Below are 25,199 nucleotides of genomic sequence, written 5' to 3' on the forward strand. Positions count from 1 at the left end.
GACAACCCTCCCCCACCTGCTCCTCTGAGGGAAGAATGTGTGTCCAGCCCCTGAGACTGGACCTGCACCCACCCCACAGAGCTGTCCCACACTCGCACAGCTGCCCAGAGTGCCTCTGGATGACGCGGACAGCAGGTCTGCTTGGGCTTCATCCCCGACATCCTAGGCTCCAGGCTGGCACTGGATTTCAAACCCTCACCTCTACTGTCTCCCCGCTGTGCGCCTTGGGACCTCTCTGAGCCTCAGTTTCCTCATCTACAAATGGAGATAGTAACGCCCACCTCATGGGAACACACAACGCCGTGCCTGGCGTGGGGTGGGAGCACGTGATATGGCGGCTGTTCCTCTTAGCACGAATATTCCTTACTCTGGAGATGAGAGCGAAACAGAGATCAGCCATCTGTTTGTTGAAGCCAAAAAATGTCTGTTGTCTGAAGAATTTTGTTTTGGAAGACAAGCCCAGGTTTTGGGTCAGAACCTTATTCCCTCTGGAATTTCACGGTGGAGCATCCAGGCATATTTTAAAAGCTTGGTGAGCACCCAAGCCTTTGAGCCTTCCACGTGGATGTCCCCAGGTCAGCCTTCTCGGAATCTCTTGCACAGCTGGGCCGCTTGTCGCGTCGGTAGCATCTTCTCCACAGAGCGGGCTCTGTCTGTCTATGAATAGATGTTTTTCCTCTCTTTCTGGGGCGGCTGAATGGCAGTCACCCTCCTGCCATCCCAGAGGCCGACCTGAGCGTAAAACTCCAAAATGGACATCAGAGCGGGGCCATCCATTTCTGCTCGGACTCTCAGCTCCCAGCAAAGCTCAAAGAGGTGGGTCGATGGCCGCCGTGACCCACGAGCCTCCTGGTGTCTCCCGGGCTGTAGTTGTAAAGGCTGCTGAGCAAAACGGAAGCAATCAGAGTTCTGGGAAAAGGCAGCGACTCAGAGCAGGAGCCGAGATTGAGAAGCACGGTTCATTGTCTCCAGAAGCAGGCCTGCTGGCTCTGTGGCATCCAAGCCACAGATGCAAAGCCCCTGAGAGCAGGAACGACTCTGGGATCAGCCTCTTGCAGGCTCGAGGGCCCTGTGGCTCAGTGGTTAGGAGCTGGGGTTCTGGGACCACATTTCCTGGCTTCAAATCCCAGTTCCTCCCCCTCTATGGACAGCATGCCTAACCTTTTTATGCCTCGGGTTTTCCCTTCTGTAAAATGGAGATAAGGGGCCGGCCCCATGGCCGAGTGGTTAAGTTTGTGCGCTCCGGTTGGGCGGCCCAGGGTTTCACCGGTTAAGATCCTGGGCACAGACCTAGCACTGCTCATCAGACCATGCTGAGGTGGCGTCCTACGTAGCACAACCAGAGGCACTCGCAACTTGAATATACAACTATATACTGGGGGCATTTGGAGAGAAGAAGAAAGAAAAAAAAAGAAGATTGGCAACAGATGTTTGCTCAGGTGCCAGTCTTTAAGAAAACCTTTTTTTAATTAAAAAAAAAATGGAGATAATAATGCCTTATGAGGGGTAGATACGTTAACGTCCCTTAAGCGCCTAAGAACACAGCTTGCTGCCTAGTAAGTAAATAAAGGTACGCTGAGGCCCAGAGAAGGCAAGGGACTTTCTGTGGTCTTCCAGCAAGTCACCAGGGGCCGCCAGGCTGAAGCTCATATGATCCCTGGTCTCGTGGACATTCCGCCCCCTCCCTTCTCCCTCAGTCAGACTTTTACAACTCTGCTTTTTGCAAAGGAAATCGCGTGACCCTTCAGCCCACAAGAATTCAGACTGCACAGAATTTCGGAAACCTCTTTGGGCTGGCTGGGGGCCTCGTCGCAATTCTCTTCAGCTGCTAGTTCTTTTTTCCTCCGTGTTTTTCCTTTAAAGTTCTAGAGGGTCTCTCCTTTCCTGTCTCCTAAAATAGAAAAATTAACCTTTCAGCAAAGGAGTTTGAAGACTTAGGTCTCTGCCTTGTGTCCCTGAACCAACCCCACGCCCCCCCCCCCCCCCAGTTCTGGGCCTCAGTTTCCCCATCTGTGAAATGAGAAGGTTCCCCCTTCATAGGTGGACAGCCCCAGCCTGTGACTGCTTTGGGGACAGGTGAGCCAAGACATGCCACCCTGCGCGAGGGTCCCTGTTGATGGCCCGGTGGGTGCTGAGTAGACAGAAGCTGGTGACGCATCCTTCTAGGAAGTGAGGTGAAACTCACCAGAAATGCTGCCCGCTTCCGCCCACCTCTGAGTTTCAAAGGTTATTTGAGTCATCACAGTTGCCCGCACTTTTCTTGCTTTCCTGTTTCAGTAAACGCTCCTTAACCTCTCTGGGCTGAGGCCAGGTGGCCAGGAGTGTGCCATCAGCAGGCCTGCAGGGCATCAGAACTGAGGGCTGGGTGGCTTCCTAATCTCGACTGGGCGCCCCAGCCGCCCGCTCTGGAGGCTGCCAGCCTAGGGTGTGAATCCCGGCCCCCGGGCTTGACCCCTCCCCTCTCTGAGCCTCAGTCTCCTCACTGTGGAGTGGGTGCATGAGGCTGCCAGCAGGGTGAGATGGCAAGCCCAGCACAGGTGAATGGCAGTCCTGCCCCAACTCATTCCCCTCTTCCTTCCTGCCCAAGAGGCCTGGCTTACCTGGGATCCAGCTGGGGCACAGTAGATGTTGATGTGCCTGGGTCCTCCCTGGCTGTGGGGGACAGAGGGACACTTGGCCAAGCCAGGAAGCCAGGAGACAGACCCTTGCCCATCAGGGCCAACAGCATCCTGAGTGCAGCCCTTGTGGCCTTTGGATGGGGAGCCTAGGGCTCAGAAGGGGAAGGACCTAGAGCCATAGAGTCCATGGACCAGGAGTCCAACCCAGGATCCTAACCCAGAGTCCCCTCACCCCCAGGTCCTCCTGTCCTCTGTGCATGGGCTCACTTTCAGGTCAGCCTGGCACCATCAGGGGACCAGCCTGCCTGGGCTCGGGATTCAGAGATGGGATGGGGGGTCAGGAGGGGACTTGGGGCGGAGCCCTGCCTTGTTACCCCCTGGCAGGGGCCTCGGGCAAGTCATGCTCACCCCGGAGCCCCCATTTCCTCATCTCAAAAGTGGGCATCATTCCTGCTCTGCGCATCTCTCAGAGTTGTCACGAGGCTTCCTAAGATGGTGTGGGTAAAAACCCCTCTGCAGACAATCAAGAACCGTCCAGAAGGGAAGAATGTGACGTTCGTCATCCCCTGGGGCGTTTCGGTGTCCCTCTCACTCAGTGTCTGATGCAGGGTGGGGGCTCAGTAAGTGTTAAATGACTAAATGACAAGAGTTACCATTTATGAAACACCTGCTACATACCAACATCACCCAGGGAACCTTCCATTAGGTGCTCTAATTCTCACACCAGCCCCAGAGTTTGGGTGTGTCCCCATTTTACAGATAAGGAAGCTGAGGCTCAGAAAGCTGAATAACTTACCTAAGGTCACACAGCAAGTGGGTGAGAACGTCAGGATTCATACCTGATTCTTAAATCTGTGTGTCCTTCCAGGTGCTCACCATGGCCCACTGGGTCACCCCCTCCCAGGGGTTTGCTGGTAAGTATTTAGCAAACAGTTCCCCGGGGAAGAGCGGTGGGGGTGAGGATTTGTACAAAGCCCTGATTTGTAGCATTTGCCAGTTTCCATGGTGTAAATATTCCTACAGTGGCTGGTTTCAATCAACCAACATGATACTGACTGTCTTGCAAAATCCCTGAGAATGGAGCAAGCAGGCGTCACGTGCCAGCCATAGTGGCTCCAGGGCACCTCTGTGCCCCTCACCTTAGCCCCTCGAATGCCCAAGGAAGGCCACAGAGTTACCAGTGTCCCCTAGCCTGGAACAGCAGACTGGAACCTAGCAAATGGCTTGGGTGGGCATGCTGTGCTTCTAGATGCCCCCAGCCCTCTCCCAGCAGAGCCCCTGGAGCTCCCTGGGGTCTCGGTACCACACAAAGACTTGGGCGGGATGGATGAGATCTGAAGACGGATCTGCAACACCTCCACTGCAACATTACGGCCTCCCAGCCCCACCGTGTGCGATATTCCTGCCAGGCCCGGAGCCGAGCCCTGTAAACGCCGGGATATAATGGACAATAAAAGTCGCCGGAAAATAGTGAGTCTCCTAGGACCACGGTCGTCCCCGCCACACGCTGCCTGCCGGAACCACGAGCCCTGTAATCATGAGGCACGATCGTCATATAAATATATAGGGTCTCTCACCAGCTGCGGGCCGAGATTTATTTTATTGAGACGGTAGGGGGAGGGGGCGGTTCAGGTTCATCATCCTGGTAACTTCGTATAATGCTTTTCCATCACTTCCCAGCTTCTGGGAGAAGGCAGCAAGAGCCGGTATGGCCTCTCCCATCTTCCCCAAAGCGGGGATCCCCAGAGGCCATTGACACCTCCTGCCACATTCACAGGCCCAAGGGCCTGATTGGCCACAAGACCGCTGGAGGACGAGGACGGGCCTTATAGTGAACAATTGGTTTGCAGAGTGGGTTGCCAGAAATATTTGGTGCAAGGATATTGCCATTGAATGAGTGCTGGAGTTTTTTGATGATGATGATGGTAATCATAATAGCAGCCACCTTTACTGAGCTCTTGTATGTACCTCGGTCCTGATGGTCCTGGGCTCTTGCCTGCACGTCCTCACTCAGTCCTCGTAACAACCCCGTGAGGTGGGTCCTACGTGGTCCCCTGTCTACAGAGAGGGAAACTGCAAACAGGTGACCAGAAACCTGGCCCGAGCTCGTGTGGCTGGACTGAGCAGCACAGGATTTGGACTTGGGGTTCTCAGACTCCGTTGCCTGTGCTGGGCTGCCTCTCTGCCTCCTCACTACCTGGCCCTCTGGTCCCGGATCAAATGTCACCACTTCCCTGAAGCCCCCTTGATTGGCTCAAGTTGGAATCGGTGGCCCCCTTCTTTGATTCTGCAACACAGTGAAGGACTTCGATCTGGTCCCCCCCACCGCCACTCCATTCCCTTCTTCCCTGAGGGCAGGAGCCCAGTCTGTACACTGCAGAGGGTGTCCAGGCAAGCACGGACTCGGGCCTGCATTTCCATCTAGGCTCTGCTGTCTTCAGTTGGGACTCCTCCAGCAAGTCACATGGCCTCTCTGAGCCTCAGTTTCCTCATCTGTCAAACAGACACACTGTCTGCCTTGCAGGGTTGTTTTACGAGCACACGAGCTGCCAACCCTCCTGAAGGATCTGGCCCAGCACCTGGCACTTAGGGGGTGCTCTCTGCGTGATTCCCCCATGGACACATCCCGCCTCCACGGCTGTGTGCCTGGGAGCCCGGGAGACATCTGAGCTGTGCCCCCATGTGGCTGTGGTTTGTTGTAAATGGGGAGGTCAGAGTACAGGGGGCTAGAGGGCTAAAAAAGTCTTCCAAGACCAGAGAGAGTGTCTCCTTAGCAATTCGAGACCCAGAAGATCTGGTTTTCCTCCCAGAAATGAGCACGTGATTAGATACAGGTTCCCTGAGCTCAGTTTCAGGGCACGTCAGCAAGTAGCAGGTCCTCCATCAGCCTTATAAAAAATGTCAGCACAGGAAAGGCCCTCCTAGACTGTGGGACCCAACCCACCCATGTTGTAGGTGGGGAAACTGAGGCCGAGACAGGCTGTGACTTTCCTGAGGCCATGCAGCCCTGTGAGAGTCCCAGGCCTTGTGAGTTCCAGGCCACCATGACACAATGCCACAGCTCGAGCAGGAATCACCTACCTGGAATTAAAAATGGCATCGTCCTCCCCAGGCCTGACTTGGGGTCAGCGAGGATCCTGGGGAGAGCGTAACACAGGAAGGTGTAGGGCCATGTTGGTGTGGCCCCAGAAGCCGTGATTGGGCGCTGGCCTGTAACTCCACGTGGGGCGGCAGGACTGGTTGGAGAAGACCCCGTCACCCAGAGACCGAGCCCCCTCATCCGCATGGAGATTGTGTTGGAGGCTCATGGTGACTCCGGAGGCCCTGAGAGTCCAGCAGCTGATGGAGAGGACCACACGTCCATCTGGACCCCTCAGCATAGCACCTCTCTTCTGGGTCCCCCACCTGTCCGGTGGGGAGTGACCGGCAGTGAATGCAAGCGTTCGAGGGCACGGAGGCTGAGCAGAGCCAGGTTAGACTTCTGGAAGGTTCTCACCGCCTCGGGCCCAGGAGAAAGAGGAAGGCTCCATGGGGTTGGCTCACATTTCATGAATCTGTGTTTCTCCTGGATGCTGCGCCTTGTCCTAGGCAGGAGCACATTCGCCCTTCAGAGGCACGTCTCTGCCCTGGAGGAAATTCCTCCAGAGAGGAGGCCGGAAGCAGAAGAGAAATAGTGTTTAGGCAGAAAGTGCCCAACTTGAGGGCCTGACCCAGCCCGTCTGCAGCCTCCTCTGAGTCAAGGCTGATGCCACTTGGAGTATAGTCCTCGGGGAGTGCTGCGCGCACAGTTCATGGACGAGGAGTCCACCCCGCAAGCCTGTGGACATCTGGCCTGGGCCCAGCCTTGGCCACCCATGGGGCCGGCACCTGGCATATGCCCGACAGTTGGGCCCAGCCGGCAGGGAAGGTGCTCTGGCAGGTGGCCGAGCCCTGGTGCCAGGATCTGGCTCGGTGTATCCTCCAGGGCCTCAGCTGCCATATGTCTGTGTCAGTCCCAGGGGTCGAGCTGCAGATGGGGCGCGGGGGGTGGTTTGCCCGGGGTAGGGGTGGCTCTTGTTCTAGGGGAGGAGGCAGGTGCTGGCCACGGGAGCTCTTCTCAGAGATGGAGGGCTGGGGCTGGCCCGGAGCCTTCTCCAACTTCCTCCCGCATAGCCGCACATCTGCCAGTCTCCACGCCATTGATGTCATTCTGTCCTCTGCCAGAATTCCCTTCCTCTCTGCTCTTAACCCAGCCCATCCTTCCAGGCCACCTCAGATTCCACCTGTTGTAGGAAGCTGTCTGTGACCTTGCCTGGCCGGAGCGAGAATCCGTCAGTCAGTCTTCTCACTGGGGGCACTTTTCATGCTCTTTTCTGGTTTGTGGACCTCTGTTCCTGGGTTCTGGGGTTCTCTCCTGTGGACCCTATAAGAGTAAGGGTGTTTGTCTGTGTCCTCTCGGGCACCAGTGGTCAGCACAGGCCCTGCACGGAGAAGGCAGCTGGAAGGACATGAGGAAGGAAGGGAAGACAAGAACACACTGAGTCCTCAGTTCCTGGATCCATGGCCTTGTTTTAGAGAACGTGGGCCCGAATAAGAATGTAATGATAATCTAACAATGACTCCACTGATGGGGTGTCTATTATCTGCCAGGCGCTGTGCTAAGCACTTTTGATTCACGTAATGTCGTAGAACCTGCCGGCAGCCCAGGGTGGTCTGTACTATTCTTGTTCCTGTGTTACCCGTGAGAACACTGGGGCACACACAGCCTGCATGTGGCAGAGCCAGGACTCGAACCCAGGGCCACCACCTGCTGAGGCTCTCATCTCAGGCAACAAATATTTTTGGCTCAGCTTACAAAAGAGAGACTAGAAAGGGTTAAGCTTTTAAGGGGACTGCAAGAACTTTTGTCTTTGTAGCATTTGCTGGGCCCCAATGGGGTTGGGTGGGGAGGGAGCTCCAGGGGCAGAGAAGGGACCCCTTGTCTCTCCCAGAGCCCAGGCTGGTTTAACCCCCGAGTCTACTGTCTGTGCCAAGTTCCGGGTTGGGGTTGGGGCTTTGGTAGAGGCTAGAGGGCACATCCCTTTGCCTGAGCAGTGTGGGGTCTGGAGAGGGTTTAGGAGGCCGGGTCTTGTTCAGGCACTGCCCCTGCTGTGTTTGTGGCCCTGGGTAAGCCTCTTGCCCTCTTACCTCAGTTTCCTGGAGGGTAAAACGGGTGGGGGGGGGGGCAGGACTGGGCGACCCCAGAATGAACTCTTGATTGCTTTCCAAGCCCCCTGGCTCGGGGTACACACGCGCCCTCTCCAAGACTGTCCAGTGGCTGCTGCCGTCGGATTCCAGTCCCCGGTGAGCACTGGGCTCCCTGGCGGCTGTGACAAGTTCCATTCGCCACGGAGGTGGCAGCCGGAGCTATTTTTGGAGCAGAGTGTGGTGGGGGAGTTTCCTTTTGGCAGTGGCTGGGGACGGGAGTCTTGGGCAGGGGAAAGTCCCGCACAGAGACAGGGCCGGCCTCCCTTCCTTCACCCGCCCTGGCACAGAGGCCACCCAGATCCCCGGGGGCCCCGGCGCCTCACGTCCACAGATCTTCCCTGGAGCTTCTCCGGAGCCACTTTGCAAGGTACCGGCCTTTGCCCTGCCCCCGGCCGTGAGGAGCCCTCACTCTTTCCTGCCGCCCGGGGCTGCTGCCTGCACCTCTGAGGGCACGCCTGGCAAGGGACAGGGAGGCAGGCCCAACAGACCTGCAGGGCCTGGGCTCCTGGGGCACCTGACCTTGGCTGCACCTCTGCCACTGCTGCCCACTTGACCACCTGCCTGCTGGGGGCTGCCCGTGGGCCAGCGCCATCAGCCTGGCACGACCTTTGCCACCACTCCAGTGCAGGGGCCCGTGGCTGCCAGCAGGTTTCACATTGAGTGATCCCCAGCTTTGCCAGAACTCCTGAGGTTACGAGAGAAGCAGATAAAGCAATTCTTATCTCTCCGGGGTAGATTTTGGCTGCCTGGGCCCCTGCCTGATGTCTGAGCCGTGAGTTCACCATAGAATTTTCTCCCACTGGGAATAGCCATTCCTTCAAACCTTAAAACGGGGGGCAGGAGAGAAAATTAGGGGGCCAGGGGTTCAGGAACTTGCCCTGTATCGAGGCCTCTGGGTGGATTATGGATGCTCTCCTGGGGCCCAGGCCAAGCTTTTACAGACACTGAGGCCCTGGGAGGCTGCCTCGCGGGGTGCACTCCTTCCACTATTGGTTGGCAGGGCAGTAGCATGGTCTGAGAGAGCAGATGAATCTCTGCTCTGAAACTGCCCCTCCAGGGGCCCTGGGGATGAGCTGGCCAGGGGGCCCCAGGCTCCTCCCTCCTGGCCTCTGGGGTTTATGTACTGAGTCAGCAGCCACTTACCTGGCCCTCCCTCTGTGGCCTGCTGGGGTCATAGAGGTAAGTGGTTTGGTCTCTGCCCTCGAGGAAATCTCCAGTTTAGGGAGAAGGAAACACCTGAGGGGGCAGTGACAGCACAGGGCTGAGGGCTGTGGAGCTGGGGAGTAACTGACTGTCTGAAGGAGTCTAGGAAGGCTGCCTGGAGGAGATGCCCCAGGTTGGGCTCTGAAGGAGGAGCCGGGTTTGCCTGGAAGCCGTACATTCCAGGCACAGGGAGCAGAGCCTACCAAGGCCTTGAGGGGAGAGCAAGTTCATTTCCTTGGAGGGCAGGGGTCCTTGGGATGGTGGGTCTGCGTCAGGGGTTTGAGGCTCTTAGCAGAGTAAGCTCCCAGCTTCACCGGCTCTCTGGTGGTCTCCAAGGATCGCCCCAGGCAAATGAGATAAAAACTCAGACTTTGGAGAGTGGGATCTGGGTTCAAACACAAGGCATGCCATTTTCCAGCTGCACGGACTTGGCAAGTCCCTGCACTCCTCTGGCCTCAGTTTCCTCATCTGTCAGTCAATGGGGCCGTGGGGGGTGTCACAGCAGGAACATGCTGAGATGCTGCGGTAACTCCCTGGCACAGAGGAGATGCTCACAGATCTTCCTCCTCGGAGGGTGGGGCAGGGCCAGCCTCCGCCAGGGCCAAGCCAGAGGCCCTCCCGGACGGGAGCCAGACACCTCGCTGCTCCTTTAACTGGGAGACGAGATGTTTGCTGCTCCTACATTTTTTTCCTCCAGAATTGGGTTTTATTGCCCAAGAAGGAGGAAGTGAAAGGTGGCCAGGGGCTCTTGCCCTTTAGAAAGGCCCCAGGAGGCCCTGCAACGTGCAGTGCTGGCTGTGTGGACTGGCCTGGTGGTTTCTGCCTGGTCCGAGCCCACGGGGATCCTGAGTGCGAAGGCAGACGTTTCTTGCTTTGGGGCTTCGGGAGGGTGGGAGGGGCCCCCTTCCACCGACTGGGCAGAAGTTTATTCAGCCAGCCCCTCTGGGTGCCCGTTTTGTGCCAGGCCGTGGGCGAGACACTGGCGGTTTAGAGATGACCGCTAAGATCAGCCCCCGCCTTGAAAGGCCAGCAGAGGAGATGAGAGGGTGACAAAGGGAGCAGTTTGTGCCCAAACGGCTGGACTTGAGGAGAGAAGCCCATGTGGATGCCATGAGAAGGGGAGGAGGAAGGAGGCCCTGGCACCACCTGACTGCTCCCGCGCCCACCCTGGGGGTTCCAGCCGTTTCCTCTTCATGGATGAGGAAATCAAGGCTCAGGCAGGGGGCAGGACTTTCCCAAGACCCCACAAGAAGTGCCAAGCCTGAGTAGGACCCAGGACCTGGTCCTGACACGTGACGTGAGTGAGAGTTTGCCCTGGAGAGATCATCTGTTCCAGGCAGAGACCAGTGTGTAGAAAGATCTGGAAGGGCCAGGGTCCTGCATGGTTGGGAAGAAGAGGCCCTAATGTGCAAGGGTCTGGGGTCGGGGTGGGATGGGGCGTTGGGGGAAACACAGGATGGCGGCCAGCGCCAGCTGGGCAGAGCTTGGAGTGCCGTGCTGAGGCGTGTGGGCCTCGTCCCGGGGAGCTTTGGGTGGGAAGTGGCAGGTCGGGATTTGCATGTTGGGGGACCTTCCCATGATGGGCTGGAGGTGGGGTCATCAGGCAGGAGGTGACTGCAGGGATCCTACTGAGAAGGGGCGAGGCCAGCACAGGGCAGGGGCTCTGGGGGAGTGCAGATCTGCTGGGGGAAAGAATTGCAGGACTGGAGGAAGGCCAGGTGTGGGCTGTGAGGAGAGCGAGGCATCCGGGGGGCGAGCCTGCATTCCTGCTGGGTCCCTGGCAGACAGACAGGCGACCCGGTCGCTGAGATGGGGACCCAGGGAAGAGCAGGCTAAAGCTCCAGTTTGGGCCAGGTGAGTCTTCAGTGCCTGTGGCTTTTGGTGGTTATTGTCTGGAGCTGTGGAGAGAGGCCCCATGCTGAAGAAAGAAAGATGAGGGTGAGAAGTGGGTGAGAAGAGGTGAGCTGGAAGAGAAAGACGGGGTGAGGGTGCTGGGGAAGAAAGCCCCATGGGCTGGGTGGGTGCTGCATCGCCCCTCAGCTCCAGGCCTCCAGGTTCTGCAGACCCACCGTCCTCGGAGGCACGACTGCCCCAAGGAGGGGGATAGGGCCCCTGCACAGGCTGCTCCGTCCTTCCAGGGGCTGCTGGTGCCCCCGTGTCTTAGAGAAGCCCGGCTCCTGCCGGTCATGGAGCCTTGGAATCTGAGCAGCATGTGTGGCTTTAGGGGTGGGGGGTGAGGGGTGCAGGACCAGTCAGGAAACCAGACACCATCTGTGGCTCATCCCCTCCGGCTCCCAGGCCCTCATGACTCTGGCCTGAGATCTGGCTGCTTCCTGTCAAGTGATGAATGGGTAACGTCTGCTTGTCCTAAGACCAGAAGAGCGCGGGGGCCGGGCTGGAAGAAGGACACAACAGCCAGAGCCATACCTCTGGGCCAGAATTCATTCAGTCATTCGTTCGTTCGTTCACTCTTCCGAGGCAGTATGGACTAGGGAGTCAGATAGACTGGGTTTCAAATGTCAGTTCTGCCTGTAGCCTGCTGTGTGGCCTTGGGCCTGTCACTTAATGGGTTTGAACTTTCGTTTCCTCCTCTGCGCAGTGTGGATCAGAGCAGTGCCGCAGGGTGGCTGTGAGGTGGAACGAGGTACGCACAGTGCTTGGCATGTGCCTGGCGCCATGCAGCGCCTGCTGCCTTAGCGATGGGCTGTGATGGTGTCCTCCCACCAGCCAGTGGGTAGGACGTCCCTTACTGCCCCAGCCGTGCACGGGGCGTGCAGTCGGTGGCATCTCTTTCTCTAGTTGCTCACAGCCCCACTGGACTGAAAGCAGCTTCGAATGGCAGCTCTCTCTGCTGTGTGGCCTTACTTTGGCAGGTCGTGTTTGTCCTTGGAGCCTCGGTTTCCTCACCTGCAAAATGGGGGTGCTGGCACCTCTTGGGTTTCTCGGGAGATGTCACCTCACTGAGCACAGGATTGGTGCTCAATGTGGATGTTTCCTGATGCTAAGGCTGATCTGGCCTTGACCCCGCCAGTGGCCAGGCGCCGTGAGCTGCCGCGTCTCCTTCCTGGGCCTCGGATCTCCATCTGTGGAGGGTGTGTTGGGCAGTGCCGGCCTGTGGCACCTCTTCTCCGGGCTGGCTGAAGGCCACAGGCAGTGGGCATCCATCTGACGCTTCTGCTGCCGGAAGCCTGCTGGACCAGTGGACTAGGCCCCGGTGTCTGCACTGGTGTGGGGTCACTTACGCGGGAGGAAAGACAACTGCGTGTAGGAGGACGTGAATTCACGGGGATGGTTTCTTGCTTTGGGAAAACCACCTGTGAAGCTGTTCACTCAGCTGGAAGGACCGAGAAGGGGTCTTCCCCAGAGAAACCAGCACAGCGTCCAGCTGAGGCCAAGCCTCCAAGGCCAGTTGTGTGCTTATCCCGAGGCCTTTGCCACCTCTACCCCCAACCGAGGGGCAGCGACACCCCAGCCTCAGTGGACAGGCCAAGCGTGCGACTGGGCTCAGAGCCTTGTGGCATCAGAAGAACCCTGGCTGCACGCGCACATGCAGAAAAGGCAGGCAGGACACATGCAGCCTCCAGCTCGGTGTGGGAGCCAGCAAGGGAAGTGTAGACAAATGCTTGTGGCCATGCAGTGTACGAATGCCCTTCCAGAAGACCTGACACACACAGATCCTCACACGCTGGGGTGTGCCCCAAGCCGGGTCCATCCTGAGCCTTCCTGGTGTTTTGGGTCATTTTCATGGGGAACTTCTATGAGCCTTCAGCCTCCACAAGGTGTGGCATTGGGCAGGAAGCGGAGGGACACGACTTCCCCCTAGATGGAGTTTCCAGAACTTGGGAGGCAAGGGCCGGGTGACAGTCTTGGTCAGAAAGACCACTTGGGCAGTCTCGAGCCCAGCACATCAGGGAGCTGATCACTTCTGGGGAGTGCCTGGGTACACCCAAGGCCGCGTCTCCCTCTGGTCACGCCCCGCATTAGGAAGAGCCTGGACGAAGGCTGGGCGGGGAGGCGCATGTCATGGGCTTTGCAAAGGTAGCCACAGTGCCCGTAAGTGATGACGAAGTTGATTGCTCCAGAGCGATCCCCAAGAGGCCGCACAGTGTGGTAGACAGAGCATGATCTGGGGTCCAGCAGCCCAGCCCTGCCACCAGCTGTGTGATGCTGGGCAAGTCCCTGGCCCTCTCTCAGCCCCAGTTCCCGTGTCTGTCACTTGGAAGCCGTCACTCCTGCCTTGCCCGGTGAGGGTTGGCACTAACGATGCTGGTAGCAGCGTCTCCAGGCTCCGCACATGCCAGGCTCTGTTCTCAAGAGTTTATATCTGTTAACATGTTTAATCCTCTCAGTGACCCTTAAGGATAGATCTCACTATTAGCCCCATTTTCCAGATGAGGAAACTGAGACACTTGTGGTTAAAGGAAGTGGGACCAGGATTTGAACCCAGGCAGTCGGGCTCCCAAAGGAGCCCTAGGCCGCAACCCCTGGGCTGGTGCCTACCCCATCCCTGGGTGCCTGGTGGATACACACGCTTTGAGAACCCAGGGGCCCATGCTCGCTGCAGAAGAAAGGCCCTCTTTGAGGCGGCGTTGAGTGTGGCCTGCGGCCCGGGTCTTGCATTCCACAGATCGTTGGCCCCTGACTTGGGCTTGGCTGCCGGGGCCTCATTGTTCTGCTCCGTTGGCAGGAGGCGCTGGGCACAGGCAGCTCCCAGAGTCCGCGCAGGGGCCTGCGTGTGCCAGGGGCTTTCCCTGCTCTGCAAGTCTCCTCCCTCTCAATCTCTGCCTTGCTCTTTCTGCATCTGAAGCCCCTAGGAAGCAGCTTGTGGCAGGAATTTCCGGGATCAAGTGGTTGGGTTTCTCTTGGGGTACAGACAAAGAGAAAGCAGCTTCTCTGAAATCCCGAGCCCCCGGAGAGCCGCAGGAGGCGTGGCTGTCTCGGGCCAGACCGAGGAGGGCCTTGGCAGTCAGTGAGGGCTGGGTTCACATCTCCCCTCCAGAGCTTACTCGCAGCATGACCTTGAGCCTCCTCTCTCTGAACCTGATCCCCAGATGTGAAATGGGTCTAGCAACACCCCAGGAAGAATGGGAAAGATCTGGCCCACAGGAAGCACTCGGAGAACCTTCATTGCCTGCCTCCCTCCCCCCGCACGCCTCCCCTCTCCTCTCCCCTCTCCCCTCCTCCTTCCCCTTTGTAGTGGCCCTCTCTGGCACTTGGGGGCTGTGACTTGTGGAGTCTTCCTTGGCTGCTGCCTTCCTAGAACGAGGGCCTCTCCTCCTCCCTGGGGAGCGTGGTACAGTGGGTTCCATTAGGTTCCAGACACAACAGCTCTTAGAAAGAGTAATTCACCAAAGCCCCAGGGGGTTGGCAGAAAAGGTGCCGTGGACAGCAGTGCGGCCTCAGCTTGGTGCCTCCTGTCCGTGGGGTCCCTCATGGCCCACCGGCCCTGGGATCACCCCTACCCTCTCAGCACTGGCCTCCTCCTTGAGTGGAGGGGCTTTTCAGTGGGAGGTACTGGAAAGGAAGATGATATATTCCCAGTAAGAAAGAGCCTTTGAGGACTGCTGCACGATGGTTTTGGGCAAAGATGCCATCGTGGGTTGGAATCCTGGCTCCGCTCCCTGTGATCCCTATGATCTGGACAGATCTCTCAAACTCCGTGTGCCTCAGTTTCCTCATCTGTAAAATGGAACAATGACAGAACCTGTTTTTCAGAGTTGTGAAAATGAGATGGGCTCGTAGAGAAGCATATGGAGCAGAGCCCAGCATCATAAGGGCCCACAGTTATCATCATTATCTCTGTTATTTCTGATGAGGCCCCGGCGAGCTCCTGGGAAGCTCCTGAGAGCGTGCCGGCTGCCTCTGGGTGCAGATGTCGGATGCCATGTGGGTCAGGGGAGTGACATTGGTGAATACCTACTGAGTTTCCGCCCATGGTGACTTGCCCAAGGTCCCAGCCGGGGAGTGCTGGGATCGAGATACAAGCCCAGGCCCACTGGCCCCCAGAGGCTGGTGAGGTGGCACCAGGGACCGGGAAGCCAGAGACTGTGAGCAGGTGGCAGGTGAGTGCACACACGCATGGGCCCGGCCTGCAGCCCGCTCTGCTGCCTTCCCAGATAAAGACAGAACCTTCTAGCTGGAGACACTTCTCCTCCAACCTTTCCCCGGCGGTCTCCCTAAGGGCAGAGGATGGTGAACATGTCACCCCGAGGGGTCTGGGGGTGCACCCCGAAGCAGCTGCCGAGCCTGCAGGAGTCTCCGGTTTTATCTTAAAATTCATGCGCATTTTACATTCTGTTCCCTCTGTATCCGGTTTATTGTCACACACATTTCCCTCCTGAGTAACAGCGCTGCCTCGGAAAGCTGCTCGTGTTTATCTGTTTATCCTGGGGCTTTTCGTACCCGGGTCCCCACTGTGTCACCCTGGGGCTGTGGGAGCTCAGGCACAGATGGTGGGGAGGCACTGATGGGGCTGTGGTCCCATGTGCATTTAAGGAAGTGGCCACAGTGGCCCACGTGGAGGAGGAGGGCTGGGGAGAGAGGATACCAGGCCCTGGGAGACCCAGAGGTCCAGGGGGAGGCGAGGCCTGCCTTGGGGCAGAGGCAGGGGTGTGGGAGGGAGAGAGGCCTCAGAAGTGCAGGCACACCCCCACAGTGCCTTCCACATGACTCCCATAAAAGAAAAAAAGAGACAGCAAGAGATCTGCCTATTTATGTGTATACATTACAGTGCACCACATAAAATGCCATGCATGGGGGTCAAAACTGGTCGAGGCTGGGCGGTTTCACAGATAGGAGAGCACCCGGGCTGGCCACGCCTGGCAGGACGCTCTCAGCCGCTGAGACGCCCCTGCCAGCCTGAGTTGGGTGCAATCTGCAGACTCTGCCGTCTGCTCCAGGTGGCCTCGCTTACTGCCATCTATTTTGTGTGCTGGAGAGCAGTTTTGCTCCAAAATGCTGACGAAAGGTGTGAAGGAGGAGCTGGGTCTGCCCTGAGGACACAGGAAGGACAGTGCTGGACGCCCGCATGCAGGTTCTATAGAGGCTCCGGGTGCCTTCCAGGACAGAGCCGGGAAGGCCGAGATCAAGCTCATCCGGCAGGTTAGGGCTTGGCGGACATCCTTTCACAGGTCAAAGGGCATCAAAGACATCCCTGAGCCTGGGAGGGCTGGCCCGACACCCACTGTAGCTGGAAAAAACTACAGTGGGGAGGAAGGAAGAGTGATTCGCAGCCCGAGACGCTGTGACCAGCTTTCTGGGCCGGTGACTGTAACAACCCCTCTTGGTGCTGAGTCCTGTCCCACTGCCCAGAAGACCCCTGTTGGTGGGCGGGAGGCCTGCTTAGGAGGTGCATGCAGCAGGGCTTGCCGACCACAGACCGGGGAAAGCTCTCGGTTTGGGATTTGGCTGGTGGGGATGCAGATGCCCAGGTTAGAGACCACGAGAGGCAGAGTCCGTCCAGGGAGACAGGTGACGTCTTGGGTTGGGCTCCCCAGATGCAGACCTGAGACGCGGCTGCATGGTGGAGGCAGACAAGCCGGCGTGCCCTCTCAGACCCAATCCGCTGCTCCCCACCGCCGGTCTCTGGAGTGTGAGTTAGACCTCAGAGGGTCCTGACCTGAGCCAGGGGAACTGGCTTTCATACTCGACCCCTCAGTTATTGATTAGGGTCTCCCCAGGGGGCCTTCCACTCCTGGGGACTTTGGCCCTCCAGAGGGTGTAGGCAAAGCTGCTCCAATAGCCTGGGCTGGTCCTTGGAGGTTCTGTTCGGGACGTGTCAAGCGAGAGGTGCCCTTGGGAAGCCAGGGCAGGGTCTGGTAGAAGTAGCAGCAGCCAGATTCGGGGGGTCCTCCCCCCATGCGGGGACTACACCCGGTGTCTTCAGTGTGTCAGGATGCCTGCTTCATCCTTGGCAGCCCTGTGGGAACCCAGGCCTGGCCCTGGGCAGTGCTGCTGCAGAAAAACTGGTGGGGGAATGAAGACCTTCCTCCCAAGGGGAGGGGCTCTCCCCTTGCATCCAGCAGGATCACGGTGGCTGCGTGCTGGCCCTCCGTCGGGTCCTACAGCTTCTTCTGTGTGCCCGAGCCTCGGTCCCTGCCCCAGGGCGCTCATCTGCTGGGGAGGCCGGCAGAGGCTTCCTGGTGACACTAGGAGTAGCAGTGATATTGGGGTCCGAGGAGGCCTTCAGCTCAGGCCAGGGCACATAGTGGGTGCTTCCTCGGAGGCAGCGGCTACGGTTACTATGGCAACTGGTGACTAGCATCCAGGGCTCTCCCGGGGCCTTAGATGTGGCAGCCCAAGCTTTGAAGGTTGAGGGCTCTGCCCCTGCCCAGAGGTTTGTGCAGGACTGTGCGCGGGACCCACGGCCTTCGCTTTCCCAGTGTTTGGTGGTCAGGCCCCAGCCAGGATGGGGATGCGGTGTCCTTCCTGCAGCGGCTGCTGGCAGGCTGACTCATGGTCTCTCTCTGTTGAGCACCCAGGATGCCAACCTGGGTTTACGTGGGGGTCATGATGGGGACAAGAGTGCAGAACTGCCCCCCAAGAGGAATGGAGGGTGGTAATGTGGAAAAAAAAGACTTTGGAGTCGGGACGTGTGGGGTTCAATCTGGTGCCTCCCTTTCTGGCTGGGGGGACCAGCTTTAGATTTTTCCCTGCTCAGAGCCTCAGTTTCCCCCTCTGTCCAATGGAGATAATCCTAGCCACCTAGTCAGGACAGCATTGTGGAGGGAAAGTGTGTCATGTGAGGTGTCAAGTCGTGTGGCTTCTGAGCTGGCTGACTATGGGTGGGTTACCTGCCTGCTCTGCCCCTCAGCTCCCACGTCTGTAACCTGGGCCGAGTGAGAGCACCCTCTCTGTCCGAGGGCCGTCACGAGAGAGTGAGCAGGCTTGCAGATAAGAAAGCTCTCATTTTCTTTTGCAGCCCGTGCCTTGTGAGGTTGGCATGCAGGATGGCAGGACAGCCCAGCCACATGCCCCACGGAGGGAGCCCGAACAACCTGTGCCATGCCCCGGGGCCTGCGCCCCCTCCTGACCCACAGGTAAGGCCTTTTCCTCTGTCTGTAGTGTCTTGGGGATTCTCTGAGGAACGCAGGCCCCTGAGGCCGCTTTGTCCCGGCCCCTGGAGGAAGGGTGTCAGCAGCCGCGAGGCAGAGCCTCCTCTTGAATGCTTCCCATGATAGGCGAGAGCTCACTGCCTCCCCTCGGCAGCCCTTCCTTTCACTCAGCAACACTCAGAGAAGCTTCCTCTGGGCCAGGCTCTGGGCCCGGACTGTCCTGCCCTGGGGGGTTTCCATGGGAGTGGAGCAACTTTATCTCAGAGGAGTCAGCACTGGGCAGAAGGGCGGACATAGAGGGCATTGTGGAGGCCCCAAGGAGAGAGTGAGGGTGCGGGGGAGAGGCCAGGGGTGCTCGGGCTCAGAAAGTGCTTCCTTGCGATGAGCCAGAGTCTGCCTCCTTGTTTGGTCCTCACCGTGTCTGGCCCTCTTCATCCTCTTTGTCTAGAACCATCAGAGCTTCAGGGACACTGGTTTCCTTACACCTGCCTCACCCTCTCTGTAGATCCTTGGAGGGCCAGGCAGCCTTTTGCAGCTTTTCTAAACATGGCTTCTAGGGTTCTGAGCTGCTCGCATACCCCGTGCCTTTGCACATGCTGTTCGCTGGGCCTGGAGTGCGCTCCCTGGCTTTTCCTCCAAGCCTCGGTCCAAATGCCGCTGCTCCTGGGGAGCCTTCTCGTCCCCCCCTCCCTCCTCTGTCTGCCTCCACGCCTGTGCACAGGCTCGGTCATGGCCACCATCACACCCCTCTGCGGGACTGCTTCCTGCGTCTGCTCCTTTCCTAGACAGAAAATCTTCCAGGGCCGGGCTTCACTGGTCCCCCCCATCCCGGGCCAGGCACGGAAGAGCCCCTGAGTGCCCACAAGTTAATGAACTGCAGAGACCTGCAGTGCCCCCACCCAGCGCACGGCTGTGTGTGAGCCAGACCCCGTCTGCTCTTAGCGAGCACACAGCCTTGCAGGAGAGAAGGATAGGAAAGAAGGCTAAAGACGCTCAGCGGCCTGTGGAGCTCCAACAAGGCACCTGATCTGAACTAGGGGCCAGAGAGTCTTCCTTGAGGAAGTGGCATGCAAAGGATGGAGGGGACAGAGCTTGGCTGGGCACATTGGCCAGGGACAGATGCTATAGGGTCCTGTGGATAGCCTGGAATGTTGAAAATTAATTGTCCAGGGTTGGCATTTGTTCCAGGACTGTGAGACCTAAATCAGGGGCAGGCTCAGAGATAATCACCTTCCTGAGCCATAGAAGGATTGTCACAGCTTCTAACTGCCTAGTTCCTCTTAGAGGACTTCAAGTGGACTGGGGTTTGACCTCTTTGGTCAGGGTTGCCATGTGCAGTTGTACAGGTTATACACTGCACAGAAGTGCCTGGCCAAGGAGGCAGGGGAGTCTGAAATCCTTCTCTTGCCTCTGAACTCTCAATCAAGCCATGCTCCCTAGTGCAGAATTGCTTCAGCCCAAAGGAGGGAGAACCTCTGTAGATTCACACAGAAGCAACGTGTGAACTGGTAGACACACAGGCGCGTGGAGAATCCCAAGGCATCTATGCTATTTGTACTCTCCATTCCCATTACTGCCTAGGGTGCAGGGGCCCATTTCCTAGCTGGAATTCAGGAAGGCAGATCCAAGAAAGCTGGAAGCCCGTTTACACTGCTCATCCAGAGTCCACCAGGACATCTCACTGATGACTGGGGCCTCCTCGGGTAATGTAGCAATTTGTCATATTAAGTCATTCGCTAACAATTGAGTCCCCCTTGATTAATCTCCCAGAATTAGCCAGTTGCATTTTGAGCAATTAGGGTTAATTACAGCCTCATTTGGCAGAGGAGAGAGCCCCGTAATTATTACGCGAACCAGGCGAGGAGGCGGTGGGCGGCAGTGGTGGCTGCGTCCGCGGCGTGCCGTCGCACGTGTTGGAGTGGGTAATGACATAGTTAAGAGCAATTAGATACGATTACTCGGTGTTGGGCAGCGGCTGTCAGAGAAGATGCCCCCGGTCCCGCCAGCATCTGGCCGGGCGTGCAGAGCTGGGGCGTGCCTCAGCGCTGACACTGTGGCTGCTGCAGGTTGGGACGGGAACGAGGACAGTCAGACGCTTTCTCTCTCCTGTCTCATGAAGCACTGGTGTTTAAACACCGTCTGGGGAGACATCACGGCCCGAAGCTTGCCTGTTTCAGAACATAGAAACACCTCACATTGACGGCAGAGGCATTTTCCTTTATGGCAGGAGACCCTGCTGTTTTCCTGAGATCATCCTTAGAGGAGGGAGCCAGGCTCCACGACAAGAATGCTGTGCTCTGGACCAGGCTGGGTTCGGCTCTCAACTCCGTCCTTCAGCATCCAGGTGACGTTGAGTCCATGACCTCTCTGAGACTCAGTCTCCTCATCTGTAAGATGGGGCCGTGAAGACTCAATGAGATAAATGTCCAGCCTGGCCTCCAACATTGTGGGTGTTAAGGAATCGGTGTGTCCTGGATCTTATTCTTATATTTTAAAATTCACTTTCGTTTCCATGGCTAGAGAACCCGTGGCTGGAAATACCCCCAATGTAGAAAGAACAATTTAGCAAACACTCAAACTTGGTTTTTCTTAATCCTCTGTGCCCGAGGCTAGTGGTTTATTCATTTCAAGGAGCTTTCCGGCTCTGAGAGCTGTCAACATATGAAAATATGTTTACTGAACCCAGCAGAATCGTATGTGAAATTCATATATGCTTGAGCATGCTGAAAGTGCCTGCTTTTATTCAAGTTTCTAATAAATGAATGAATGGAGTTGAGAAGAAGAGCTTAAACTCCCCATACTTTATGATTTTACCAATTTACCAGCACTGCAGAGCATTTTCACTGGGACTGACACACAAGACTCAGCTGACCCGCTAAGAACCACAGGAATTTCCAAGAAGGAGAAAGGTGTTCTTGTCTGAGAAAGCCCCAGCTAATGTGTCTTCCGTCTGGAAAGTCTTTGCAAACCTGGCTGGGACGTGCCAAGTCCGGTTATATTCGGCGCTGTTCAGAAGGGAGGAATGTGCGTAACTTTGCAGACGATGGGGCAGCTGTCTCTAGGTCTGCAATGAGCAGACCAAAATCTTTGTGAAAATCTTCCCAAAGCAATAACAGTAGGTAGATAAGATTTAATGATCAAATATTAACTGCCGTTAAAATTCAAGAAGTGTTTGCTAAGTGTTGTCAATTCAGCAAGTGCTTGTCTGGGTCCCCTGCTATGGGTCTGCTGGGAGCCCTACATAGAAGCAGATTGAGCCAGCGCTTTGAGGGGGACGCCCCCATGGAGGGACGGACAGATGCTGAGGGAGCCCAGAGGATGGGGTGGCTAGTTCCACCCGGGACATCGGGGTGGGACAAGGAAAGCTCTAGAAAGGAGATGACATGTGGGCTAATGATGATCAGGGGTTTGGGACAGGACGGGGAGAGGAGGATGTTCCAGGAAAAGGAAGGAGCCGGAGCTGAAGGTGCGGGACCAGGCTGGTTAGGTGAGTGAATACGTGGAGCTCCGATTAGGTGGCCTGGCTGGTGGTCATGACAGGCCTGGGATCCATCCTCTGTCATTCGGAAATGAGTCTGGAGTGAATGGGGAGCCCAGTGTGGGTTTTAAGTTGAGCAGGGGTTTGGGTTTTAGAAAGATCACTGGTGGCTAAGGCTCGAGGCACAAGCAAGATGAAAACGGGAGGAGAACGAGGAGCTGCTGCCCTCACCCAGGGGAGATGGATGCCTCGGCCGGAAAGGGCCGGACATGAGCAGGGAAGATTTCCAGAAACTTCCAGTGGGGAAAACCAACCGCACGTGGTAACTGAAGGCTGAGGGAGAGGGAAGTCAGGGAGGTATCCGGCCTTCTGGCGTCGTGGCTGATCTCTGGACTGTTTTCCCCCTTCCAGTCTTTGTCAGTTGTCAGCGCTGGTTCCCAATTCTCGCACCCATGTGTTTCAGCTCAGCCCTCCCTGCGCTCGCTTGGGCGGGGTTGTCCTGGGGGAGCCGCTCAAGGGACATGAGTTTAGGTGTTGTTATCAGGCATCCTCCAGGCTTTCGGTGTCTCGCTCACTGTTCCCCTGAGCTGATGGCCCCTGGAAATGCCTGTAGACTTCCGGGCTCAGACAGGGTGGTGGGCGTACCTACAGTATGACACCTGGCACTTACCTGAACTCGGAGAAGTGGGCCTTATTCAGAGCTCCATTGTGCAGGGAAGGAAACCAAGATGAGTAACGTGTCCGTTTCGCTATTGAGGGGTAGAGCCAGGGGCCCCTGCAGGTCCCGTGGCCCCGAGGTGCGCCTTCTGCCACTAGATCTGCCAGAGGGAAGACGGGCTTTGGCTTTGAAATTAGCCAGATCGCGAAGAGCCGAGTAGGGTTGGCCTCATAAAGAGTCTGACAATATGGACTCTGTAAATCGTGCCCTTCTTTGGTGCAACACGGGTTTAAAGCGCATCGCTATGTACACACAGACTGAATCCATTAGAAGTTCCCAACACGCCATGTCAGATGTCTTTAAAGGTGAAATTCGTTTACGGGAAATGTCATTCTGATGAAATGTGCTTTTTAAAATCACAGAAACGGTTGCCTTAAAATTAATGATGCATTGCAAATATCAGGGAAGAAAGACCCATCCAGTGTGAGGATGATTAAAATTCAGGTCAGAAGTCTGACTTAGTCAGGCTAAATTTTTTAATGAGATTTCAGAAAATTAATTGGGCGAATGCATTTTTATTCTTTTAATATGTAATTTTATGCTCCTGTTTAAAGAAAGAGAAAGGATTTGTCGATGGCTCAGGCTTATTGTGGTTCAAACATTTTAAACCCAAATTAGCACAGGGCGGGGGGTGTTGGTGGCCTAATTTGATCTGACTTGGAGAAGAGAGCTGGGTTTCTCCGAGCTTTCTGGGGCGGGGGTGTCCTGGGGTGGTCCTGAGAAGGCTGGCGGCATTTCTTGGGAGGGTAGGGGCAGGGATGACTCAAGGACCTTGGCCATCTCCTTGGCTCCTGGTTCCTCCAGACTCCTCCAGCTGTCCGGGGAGCTGCTCCCAGGCTCCTCCTTCTCAGATCGTGTCCTCCCCAGGCAGCGCAGCCTCCTCCCTTGGGCCCCCTGCGGCTGGCATCAGTCAGCATCCCTGCCGCCTCCTCCCAGCCCCTCCACCCCATCTCCTCTCCCTCTGAGGGGGAACTAAGGGGCTTCCACCCTGGGGAAGAGGGATGAGGAGTCAGAAATGGCCTCCAGTGCCCACTGTGCGGCCCTAGGCAATCCCTTTGTCTAGCACAGTCCTGGGTGACTTATGCAGGGGACACTGAAGTCACAACCCTGCAGGGGCACATCAGCCTCGCTGCTTCACTGCAGCTGGGTGATGTTGGGGAAATGGCCTCTTTGAGCCTCAGTTTCCTCATCTGTGAAATGGGGCTGTGAAGATTCAGTGAGCTGGCGTAAACACCCAGCGTGGCATCCGACATCGTGAGTGTTAAGGAGATGGGATGTCATGGGTCTTATTCTTATATTTTAAAATTCATTTGCGTTTTCACAGCTCGAGAGCCCGGAGCTGGAAATGCCCCCAATGCGGACCCTCGGTGGGGTGGGGACGGTGTGACCTTGATAACAGCAGCCAAGAAATCCCTGTGCTTGTTCCCTGGGCCAGGCATCCACCAGGCCTGGCACTGTGCTCACCCTGCGACCGCTCATCCGCAGCCCCTAGGAAGTAGGTGCTACCGTCCTACAGACACTCTCCAATGCCAGTACCAATAACAACAACAACCGACAGAGAGCATTTCCTATGCGCCAGCCCCTCTCCTAAGTGCTTTCATTTGTTATTTACCCCCCGGCCCCCCTCTGAAGGGAGCACCATCATTATCTCTGCTGTATAGAGGGGAAACTGAGGCCCAGAGGGGTTGCCCAAGGCCCACAGCCAGGAAGTGGCAGAGCCGGGATTTGAACCCAAGCCCATGGGTCCCAGTGTCACAACTGACAGCGCCAGAGTGGGGTTCACCCCTCTGCCAAGCTGTGCCCCAGGAGTTGTGTTTATTTTTCCCAGGAGCCAGCATGGGGTCCCTGACAAAACAGGGGACAGTAAGCATGCGATGAGCCGTTGTCAGAAAGGCCATCAGGAGTATTGCTGTTGGAGCCGCCGTTGTTCGAGCCGTTCTGGGCCAGCCCCGAGTTTGCCTGCAGTTTAGAGATCCCTAGGCCCTTTCCACCGACTTCGTCTCCTGGAGCCTGGGAAATCCCGGGGCTGGTCTTACTAACATCCCCTCATCCCCTCCTTATGGATGACCTCGCTTGGGTGACCCAGGACAGGAGGCAGGCCCTGGAGGTGGTAACAGAAAGAGGCCTGACCTTTTGGGTCAAGAACTCAGTTCACCTTTCCATTTTCCACTCAAAACCCCTGAGTTAAATCGGGATCAGGACTCAGCTGGCTCAGGCAGCCGTGCCCAGGAGCCCCGTGTCCCATGGTGCCCCCACCTGGTCAGAGGCCACCTCGGGACAGGGCCCCATCCCGACCCCTGCGAGGGCAGTGGTGGCCCCCGGAGCCTGCCGGGCCGCCCCTCACGCGGGTGCTGCTGCCCCGTAACCTGCCCCCCCCCCCCCCCCCCCCCCCCCCGTGCAGGAGCTCATTCCTCTAATTAGGCCTGATGGTTGTGACGGGAAATGCAAATCTGGGTCATCGCATATGCAGATGTGCAGCTGGAGTCTCAGTGATGCTGGCTGGGATGTCACCCACATCTTCTGGGGGCGTCGGGGGGCGGCTGTGGAGCTGGGCAGTGTGGCCTCCCACCAAGGCGCGTCCCTGGGGTGGACGGAGAATGCCAGGGACTCCAGCCAACTTCCCACTCGTCACATTGAGAAGCCCAGTGTTCCCAGGGCAAGGACCTTAGTCACATCCTCCAAACCCTTCATGTACCAGAGGGGAAACTGAGGCCCAGAGAGGGGAGGGACCATGCCCCATGTCACCCCCCAGCGTGGCTTGTTCTAGATCATCAGGGAGTTCAAGTCCCAGCTCCCCACTGACTACCTGTGTGACCGTGCCTCAGTTTCCCTATTTATAAAATGGGATTAAAAGCTTCACTTTACAGGGAGACTTAAATTATAAAATCTGTCTAAGCAGCTAG

At 57.1% G+C, this 25,199-nt stretch overlaps 1 protein-coding gene across 4 annotated transcripts in view; it reads left to right on the top strand.

The window, feature by feature from the left end:
* Positions 1–25,199, top strand: part of NEK6 (NIMA related kinase 6) — an 85,000-nt gene that overhangs the window by 24,471 nt on the left and 35,330 nt on the right. For 2 of the 4 annotated variants that reach the window (XM_070596135.1, XM_070596139.1), the window contains one exon: positions 17,968–18,085. In XM_070596135.1, the coding sequence (XP_070452236.1) occupies positions 17,996–18,085 (90 nt within the window). In that variant the 5' untranslated portion in view covers positions 17,968–17,995. Of the gene's footprint in view, positions 1–7,992; positions 8,212–9,995; positions 10,345–17,967; positions 18,086–25,199 lie in introns of those variants that run through there. The other 2 variants (XM_070596137.1, XM_070596138.1) reach the window with 2 other exon arrangements.

This window comes from Equus przewalskii, chromosome 26 (genome assembly GCF_037783145.1).
Source record: "Equus przewalskii isolate Varuska chromosome 26, EquPr2, whole genome shotgun sequence".
NCBI classification, from domain to species: domain Eukaryota; kingdom Metazoa; phylum Chordata; class Mammalia; order Perissodactyla; family Equidae; genus Equus; species Equus przewalskii.